We start from the raw sequence: 9855 nt of genomic DNA, 5'->3' as shown, positions 1-9855 counted from the left end.
ACTATTACATTGTCAGAGGGCCCGCCATTTTGTGAGATGAATAAATGAAGGAAGCTATTCTTAATTCTTCACAAATCCCATCAGCAACTCCTAATGACAGCTGTGGAAATGTAACCGTCCTCCTCAAATGGAATTATTTCTCCAACACGCTCCCAGTCGTCATTACGATTGTATGGCCTGTGGCTATATTTACGCCAGAAGACTACATTATTTACCAAATGGAAACAATTGGGTGGCATTAAACGCCGGTGAGTCAGCCACTAAAACCTGAATAAGTACTATTGTGTGCTGAACTTGTATTTATAGAATAAGTTGTAACAAATGATTAGGACAGATTTAGGACAGGAATTCTTTTGATTTGTTATAGGTGGACGTTGGACAAAATACAAGAAGATCTCAAAGGCTAATAGGAGTGAAGGATTTCAAGAAGCGCCTATGGCTGCAGTGAACTCAAAGAAGAAGGGACAGGCTTGACAGATGGATCATGGACTCCACAAATGGCCGTCTGGAGACCACGTCAGTCAGATTAACTGATCCAAACAGTGAGGGGATCCACTTTGCCCCAAAGCACGCAGATCAGCACTTTTATTCTGCTATTGGATTTTATGTATCGGATATTATGGATGCATGGCGGAACAGCTAAAATGTCAGTCAGGCGCTAAACACAATGATTTGTGCTTCCCTCCATTTTTTTTTTTTTTTTTTAACAGCAACACACACATTGATGCATTAGTTATCCCCAGGAAACAACCAAGCTCTAAATATTTATTTGTCTTGTGATCAGTCAGCAGCATATTTAGCATACATCTCAGGCATTGGATCAAATGCCACCACCCCTCAAGCTGCAACCAAGGGGATGAGATCCACGCGCCCCTGTCATATCAAGTGAACATGATGGATCCCCCCTACTTTAGATGCGTAAAGAGAAATTACAACTCTGGATTAATTGCCTGGTAAATGTTATCTAATAAAAGGACAACTGGCAGTAAACAATAGGCAGCTGCCGCTCGGTGTAAGATAAAGAGCTTGTCGCTGCAGTTTGAATGTGGCAGATGTGAGATGAAGACAACAGTGTAGAAAATAAAATTACAAAATCACTATTACATTGAAAATATGTATTATGAAGGGAGAAGAAAATAGCTTCTACTAAACCATCCAATGTATGCTGTCGCTACTCACTCCTGACAGAGCGAGGAAGGAGAACGAGAGCTACTATCAGCGGGGTAGGAATCACAATTTCAAAGACTGGCTCGTCCTGTTCTGGTGTCTGATGTAAAGAGTCCATTGGTGGTTCAGCCGCAAACTGCCACCTGCTCGCTACTTCATCTCACTTCAGCCTCATGAACCCCCCGGCCCTTCCCCCTCAGTATCTACACGGAGAAAAGGAGGCTGCCCTCCAAAATCAAAATGATCCCCTGTCCGTTTCCTGATGACCGCCACCTGTTCGACTGAAGTGAAGGATGGACGGACACACCACTGAGGCATGCTGCCGCATTGTCACTGTCACATTATTATTTTTAGACCCCAGCCCCGAAAGTCCACTTACACATTTTGGTGTGTTTCTTAATCGTGACTAGGTGAAAAAAAAAAAGCATATTTTCAAGGATGTAAATATATTATGATTAAACAGAGCCTAATATCTCATAATCGGCATCAATTTATTTTCTCCCCCCAAATGTTTAATATGATGAATTTTATGGGTTGGTATATTTACATCCATATTTTCCCAAGGTAATTTCTCTATCCTCGTTCAAGTATTCTTTGCCTGATGATACTTTATCATGAAAATGAAAGAGGCTTTGATTGCATTCCAGGCTTTCTAGCGCGACTTTGCAAATTTACATCCGAATAAATTATTTGAGTTTAAGATCAAAATTGGTTTATGTAAACCTGATGTCCTTCTAAATTACTGACCTTGCTCGACTCAAGAACTGACTTGACAGGTTAGCAATCACGTCAAACGGACTTTTTTTTTTTTTACAGATCTGATAACCTGTGGCTGTGACCATCTGGAATGGCCATTTTGGGGTAATTATACACGTGGCAATTGCTCTTACTCACCAGTCAATTATCTGGTCTGGCGCATATTTAAAGGGGGGATTCAGTGCCCCCTGCGGCCTCCCCTCCTCTAGCTCCGCCCCTGCTTAGCTGAGCTAAAATCTAGCCAATACATTAAGTTAGTTAAAACAGAAATAAACATATGCTGATATTAAAACCAAGGTGCTACTTTCATTGAAACTCCTCGTCATTACATTTTTTGGAGCTGTAAAGTGTGAACCATGTTTGAAATGAAACCATTACCTGTGTTGAGGGAAAAGCGCGTAGCCTACTATAAATTCGATGCACCCCATAGGGATACAATAATCACCGAGATGCTGGGCTGTTCCAGTAGAGAGCTGATGCCGAAGAAGGCGGCCCCGTTGTCTAACAAGGCTAATTGGGCTTTAGAGGCTGCTAATGCATGACAAATAGAGAAGGAGAGCGTCTAAGCACTGCTTGTGTGAGCAGCTCAAGGATTAATAAAGCCACACCTTTCAAAGACATCTGTTGCCAGCAGGCAACGCTGCCTCCATCATTACGGGCCGAGCCCTCCCGTGTTTGCCTGGCGTGACCATTTAAAGCAATACGTATATATGTTTCCCGGCTAATTCAAGCTGTCGACATCATCCCGGTTTGGAGGTGAAAAATGGGCGCGCCACGCGGCGCACCAGATGGCGGAGTCGGATCATTAATCTCAGCCGGCAGACATGCGATGGATGGATTCTCCAGCATGAACTGTTTCAAAAGTGAGAAGCATCCCCAGGGATGGGAATTTGCTCACAAATGACTCATTTTGTGTCTACTAATAGTTGTGAAACAAAAGTCATGTTTGTCTTTACCAAAGAATTGGAATTGAACTTGGCTGTACCATGACACGAAGACAACTTGAGAAACCCTCGCCCGTGCTTTTGTTTTAAATTTGAAAATTAAAAACGCCAAGAAGGGTGTTTTCACGCAAGGGAGGGGCGACGGCATCTCCATATGACATATGATTACCAGTGCGCAATGAATAAATCATTGCGAGGCAGGCAGAGGGAGAGTAAACAGTTGTGTATCTTCACCTCAGATGCCTAGAGAGGCCTGTCAGACACTGCAGTTAACAAAGGCTGCCACCTCATCGCCATGCAGATGGTGTTTGCCGCCGCAGAAACCTGACATGATCGGAGGGCGCTACCCCGTGAACCCCAGAGTTTGTTCAAGATGGCCTCCATTTTGTCTGCAGACAAAAAATGGGGGAGGAAAAAAGTACTGGAAACCAAAACAATCCTTTTTAGAATATATATATTTTTTATTTATAATTTATAATTGGCAGATACAAAAACTCTTACTGTATCCAAAATGTGCAATAAATCACTGCTGATTACCAAAAGAAATTACAAAAGTCTGTCTACTCTTCAAAGTTGACAACCAATGTAAACTGGTTTGAACTAGTAATCCTAGAGAGTGTTTACTAATGACTAGTGAACTACAGTTTTTAACAAATTGCAAATCGCCGTTGCTCTCCCAAGTACGTTGATATCGGCGGCACCCCCGTTATTAAATACAACAAAGGCAATCATTTTCCGTAAGCAGCACAAAATGTGTAGAACACATGACAAAGTCTTGTACCAATATATTTGAGAAACAGGGGACGGCCTTAAAAAAAAAATGTAAACGATTACCTTCATCAAAAATCTGTGACACTTAACATGCGTCGCCATAATCATACAAAATGTGTCATTTCTTAATCAACTACAAGTATTTGGGAGGGGGGGGCGGAGCAGCAACACTTCCCGCTCGTCAATAAATTGTAAATCAAAAACAGAAACAAACACTGTATCAAAAGCATCTGTCGTTCACATTTCAATTAAAAAAAATACATCCACAGTCATGATCAGCCTATCTGGACAGAATGTCGTTGCTTTCATGTTCCGCACATGACACCAAACTAAAAACAGAATCTAGTGAAGCAAACGCATACGGACGATTCTTGGCAGGCTGTAACAAAAAAAAATAAATATCCAAGTGCAAAAGAATTCTTCAATGTACTAGTTTGTTCTCTTAATTTTACTCCAAACGAGCACACATTCCTTCTCGTGTAGCATAATTCCCCCAAGATGGCAAAAATAAAACTACAAAACATCCGGCTCGTGTTTGATAGAAAGCAAACATCCCTGGTCCGACTCCGACCTTTAACATGCAACAACACCATTACACCGAGGTCCTAATTCCTCCGATATTGAACGTTTCCAGCTACATAAAAACCAAGGCCGTATTATCGTCGAACAATAACGTCAAAAGTCACATCATCAGAATTCCCTCTCTGGGAATCCGTCTCAAAGCACTTGCGTAATGAAGTCTGTGCTTTTCCCTTTTTCTGTATTTGAGCCGAGACATCACGTACAGATTCGGGGCAAGTGACGACAGGTCTGCTTTTAGGGTTCTAGAGGACAATTTATAAACCGCAGCAAGGTTTTATTGGGTTCATGACATCTTTTTTTCGTTGAGGTCAACCGTTGAAGCCTTTGCGACATGCAAATAACCAAAGAGCAGCAAAGTTCTTCACTCGAGTTGCTGTCTACTATTTCTGACACAAAAAAATATTTTAAAAAAAGGGACCTATTATGCTCAACTCGATTTTTAACAACCAAAATGGTCAAGAAAAGTAAGAATAGAAACACTAATTTAGCATACATGTAGTGGTGTGAAAATGTATCGGTCGGCAACAAACCGATAAATCGCCTCGTATTTTAAGAATCTAGTAATCGTTTAAAGACATTAAGGATTGTCCAAATATTCGGATTCCTTTAATCACTAAATAATCCCAAATAAACACAAATAATTGGTAAATAAACTGTATTCGGGGGGAAAGAAAATTAATACATTAATGCAAATAAAATTGTATCCGATTATTTGATGGAATATCGATTCTAAAAATATTCGAAGGTGATATCCCTTCATATTGTTACAAACATTGTATCTCAAATCATTAATAAGCATAATAGGTCCACCTTATTTGTAGAACACAAGATTAACACAATGCTGCACAACAAACGGCACAACATGAAAAAAAAAAGATCCAGCATCATCAGTACCGTGAGACTTGCATAATATCGGATGGCTCTACATAGCCATTTAAAGCTCCATGCTCATGACCAAACTATTCCGAATGTCGCAATTTTGTCTACTTGCACGTCACGCACAAAATTTTATACATACAAAAATTATGATTTCATATTCACATGGCATTTGTTTTTGCAATTAATTGTCGAATCACTTGAGTCTAGTCTTGTTTCGCTTTGTGCTTTCTCAGGTTCCACCAAACGTGTACTGCGATGAACTTAAGAGGATTTGCAGGTTTTTTTTGAAGGCCCAAAAATGGTCATTGTGAAGTTCATTTGATAGCAATGTACTGGTAGCCTTTCATTTAGAATTTTGGGTTTGATTGCGCAAGTGGGATAACTGCTTTGTGTGTGGTTGACCTCCAGCGCTCATCTGGATGGATTAGCGGAGACCTTGACTGAACATAAAAAGTGCAAAAGACTCCCGTGTGTGTGTTCGCGCGTGTGTGTGTGTGTGCGTGTGTGTGTGCGTGCGTGCGTGTGTGCGTGTGTGTGTGTGTGTCAGTAGTGCTTCTCCTGTAGGTAATCTTTCATCTTGTTAGGTAAGGGCAGTTTCTGGATGAGGTCTATCCTGGTGTATTGTCGAATGACAAAGCGACAAAGGTACTGCAGGGAGCGCACTTGCATAAAGCGAGAAACGGGGTTGGTGAGTCTGACCGGGTAGGTGGCAGAGCCCGGTAAGCGGGACCTGGAATAACAAAAAGCTCCATTCTCAGAGTCTTTGATGGAGTGCTCGATGAGGTCCACGATGGACGTGTGTCCCTCCACGTCGGGCTGCTCATAAAAGCTGAAGCGCCCGTTGGAGTGTTCGATGCGGGTGTGGAGAGTTTTGCTCTGCGACCTGAAGCTCAGGCTAAGCAGGTACCTGTCGTCCGAGCTGTCTCGGACCAAAAAGGAGCCATCGGCCAGGTTGACTAGTTTCTCCTCCGCCTCCCAGCGTGTGATGGGGCCCCAGTACCAGCCCTGCCTAGCCAGCTTCTTCAGCTCCTCCGTCAGGCTGGTCACCACTATGGGCCCGCTGCTTTGGACCGAGTCGTACACCCGACCCACTCCGGGAGCCGAATTGGGATCGAAGTTAAGGTGATGCCGGACTCGATCGGCGACCTGGCTGTCTGAGGAGCCAAAGCTGGAGAACGTCCTGGGAAAGCGAGCGTTGCTGCTCATGGGAGGCAGGAGAGGAGAGAGGGGAGGTGGGCCCTCGCCTCTGGAATTTTGGAGCACGACGCCGGCGGAAGCCATCAGAAGACTATTCATGGAAGTGTCCATGAAAAGATCTGGAGGCAAGCCGCCAACCATTTGGTGCTCCTCCTGTCCCGGATCCATCAGCAGGGACCCGTTGTCCGCCTCTGCCGCCACCTCCATGGGAGACGCGCTGTCCAGGCAGAAGGAGTGGGACCCTTCGGGGTACATTCCCTCATCTAAAGGCATCGTGTACTGAATGTAGTCTTGGGGCGTCAACCCCAGCACCACAGGCACGTCACTATCGTCAATATTTAAATGCAGCTCGCCGTTTTGCGGCTGCTGGAGGTTTTTGAAGGATTCGGGTTGGTCCTGAAAGAGCTCATTCATCTGAAAATCGCTGAATTCCTTTCGGATGCCGTTCAAGTTGGGGCTGGGGCTGGGAGAGTGGACCATGGCTTTCACTTTGACCTCCATCTTAATGCAAGCGTCATCTGAGTTGACCGGCCGCAGAGGCCAAGGCGAGGGGCTGTAGTGGTGACTCCGGAGCGACGCGGACCTTAGAGGTCGCTGGGCCTTAACCTCGTTGAAGCCGATGGGCGCCGAAGAGGAGGAGAAGGTGTCCTCGTCGTCCGTCGAGCCGATGGCGGAGGACCCCGCTTTGCTCTTCGCCTTTTGCTTGGCCGACAGCCTTCTCTTAAGCGATCCCATCAGGCCTTCGCTCTTTGACCGGCTCTTATTCTGCCCACCTTTGTCTTCCTCGCCACCCAGGTCGCACACGGAAAGGTCTTTGGTGTAGCAGCCTCCGAAAAGTGACTCGTCCTTGGAGAACTCTGCGGCCACTGGGGCCTGCTGGAGCATGACAAAGTCGCCGTCCTCTTTACCCTTTATGCTCAGCGACTTCCGAATGGTCTTAAGGCTGATCTTCTTCATTCTGACTGGCCCTCCGCCAAGGTGGGGGGCATGAGATGTCTCTCCTCGTATCCTGATGAAAGAACTAGCCACAGTATCCTCCCATCAGGTTGCACATAAGTCATGCATACAGCGGAGCCCACAAACTCTTCAAAAGGGGGTGGGGGGTGGGGAGGAAACACACAATGTTCTTAGAAACAATCATATGCATCTTTATTTACCTCATACATTCATCCATGGAGACGGATTAGTTTGGGCAGCTGGCGTAATATTTATTTTACAGATCATTTGCTGACTCACGTTTTGGAAACTTCTGTGGCACTGCTGAAACGGGTTTATGACAGGGTGTGGATATTAATGACAGTTGTTTCCATTTATATTTTCTACAACAATGGCATTGAGTGCTGACATGTTTAAAGACTCAGATTTAAATATTTTGACTTGCATTAAGTAAAAGCTGCAAGTATTTAGCAATTCAACATTATCTAAATGCCCTCGCTTAACTGATGAGTCAACTAACGATGCCACTAGATTCACACAGCATAAGTAAGGTTAAAAACGCAGCAAATTGACATTAAAATACATTGCTAGCATTTTTTTTGTGTGCATTCACGGTGGTGATAGATTAAATTAAAGCACACACATGCACCCACAAGATAAAAACAAACCCAAGATCGATTACTCACCATTATGCGCAGAGAAAATGTGACTCGACTTGATTGAATGGGTCAAGTTCCACATCCAGCACCTTTCATTTGATGCTGTGAAAAAAGAAAGCTTGTTATCATATTTCAAACACTTTCCATGTTCGCTAACATGTTATTACCAGCGTAATAAATAACTAGTAGTTTATTCAAGCTGCTACTTGTCTGATCTTATTAAAGAAACAGAATCAAGGTTTTGTCCTGACTTAGCCTAGCACGGCCTACACATTTAAAGGCATTCTTTAGCTTAGCCTCGAATGTTAGCATTTTATAATGTCCCAGTTAAAAATAACAATATCAAACATTAGAAAAAGCTTCAATACGCACTCGACAACAGTTGACGATTGTTTCTTGAACATCGAGTGTCAATAGAACAGCTATAAACAGCCAGATATGTTACTACGACGAGCTATAGTGTTAGTTAGCACATTCGCTCTTCACAGCGGAAACAAATCTTAACCGATCGCATTTTAAAAACATCCCCGTGTTGAATAAACCTTTATCTCGTCACTTGCGCTTAAGAGAACAACAAATAAATCCCGATTTTAAATAAAAGCTAGCTCTTCCACCTTTGTTAGCTACCTTGGCTAACGTTAGCATACGACCAACCTAAGCCAATCAGCTAGTTTCCTGAACGCTTGTTGTCGAAAACATACAAGATAACATTACCTTGCAGTTATTCTGCTTGCCAATCCGCAGCAAAAGATCAGCGTTTACATGTCCAGGGCTTGGTACATCTGAGGAAAAAAAGGTGCGATGAGATAATCTGGAATACGACACAATAAAGTGACACCTTTCTTTCTGACTGACTGACTGACTAGGTTAGCACACTTGAGGAGCTCCCGGCCTCTTCCTTTGTTGCCTGTTAAATTGAGTTAAGGCAGCTCGGCAAGCAGACTTGGATGGATGGATGGATGGATGGATGGATGGATGGATGGATGGATGGAGAGAGCACACAGTTTGACAAATAATTATAACATTCCACTTCTGGAATGAAAAAAAAAATGCAGACATTCCACTGTATTAAAAATACCGAGTCTTGAGTGACAAATTTAATTGCTGTATAACTGAACCAAAACAAACTTAATAGCCTGGCTGACTCATGCACTGTATAATATTGTGCACATTTTGACAAGTTATTATTATTATTATTCCCACTGTGCAATAGAAAATGTCTGTTTTTCCTACTTTAATTATATCTATCAGTATGACGACAGTATTGATAAGAAGATGGATGGATGATTTATATTTTATTTGTAATTTATAAAGTATGTAGAACGAGGACATATATTTATGTTATTTTTTATGCTGCATATCCCCTGTTACATGTAATAAACACTAAAGTATCAATTATTAAACCTATAGCTACTGTTAATCTGTAATCATTTCTGTTTGGCAAAGGTTATTTATGGTAAATGTATGTCTTCTGTGTCATTTATCAACAGTTTAGTCAACGTTATACTTTTCTAATTTGAGTTTCGAGCTGGAAAAGTTTGGGGAAACGTATGTACCAAAGACTGCAAGTCATTTCTTGTTCAAACAAACGTTGACCATAGTGGTTTAGTGCTGATCACATCATGACAGGACAGTGTATCAGTGTAGCAAGCTGTCTGAGCAAAATAATTGCTCTAAAATATCCAATGTCCAAATATTCACTAATGAGTAAAGTTTCTTATTTGCGGTTTATGAGGCTGATCCAGTGTGGTGACTTGTGTTTACAGGTCTTTTTAATTTGTATTTTGAAAAAGATCAAATTGACCCTCCAAACTACAAGTTGATAGAGCAAACTAAATGTTGGTTGCCTAATTAGCGTCAGTATTGTTTTTAAAGGGGATGATATTTACCACTGCCAGACTAATTTGGTTTCTGCAGAACATCACATTGTTGTTTTTCTTTTTACACACTGTCAAGTGTATGGC

The 9855-nt window shown here is 42.6% G+C and overlaps 1 protein-coding gene across 4 annotated transcripts; it reads right to left on the bottom strand.

Moving 5' to 3' along the window:
* Positions 1-3317: 3317 nt before the first annotated feature.
* LOC119139247 (suppressor of cytokine signaling 6) lies at positions 3318-8842 on the bottom strand. Of its 4 annotated transcripts, none has more exons than XM_037279775.1 (4): positions 8755-8842; positions 8606-8673; positions 7919-7993; positions 3318-7380 (listed from the first exon to the last, which is right to left on the bottom strand). In XM_037279775.1, the coding sequence occupies exon 4, from the start codon at positions 7251-7253 to the stop codon at positions 5643-5645; it is 1611 nt and encodes a 536-aa protein (XP_037135670.1). In that variant the 5' UTR covers positions 7254-7380; positions 7919-7993; positions 8606-8673; positions 8755-8842; the 3' UTR covers positions 3318-5642. The 4 variants fall into 4 exon arrangements, with proteins under 4 accessions (XP_037135670.1, XP_037135668.1, XP_037135669.1 ...); XM_037279773.1 differs by having other exon boundaries at positions 3318-5578; positions 5625-7380; positions 8606-8819; XM_037279774.1 differs by having other exon boundaries at positions 3318-5578; positions 5633-7380; positions 8606-8819.
* Between the last annotated feature and the right edge of the window lie 1013 nt (positions 8843-9855).

This window comes from Syngnathus acus, chromosome 20 (assembly GCF_901709675.1).
Source record: "Syngnathus acus chromosome 20, fSynAcu1.2, whole genome shotgun sequence".
Lineage (NCBI taxonomy): Eukaryota > Metazoa > Chordata > Actinopteri > Syngnathiformes > Syngnathidae > Syngnathus > Syngnathus acus.
This window is presented reverse-complemented; position numbering and strand designations above follow the sequence as displayed.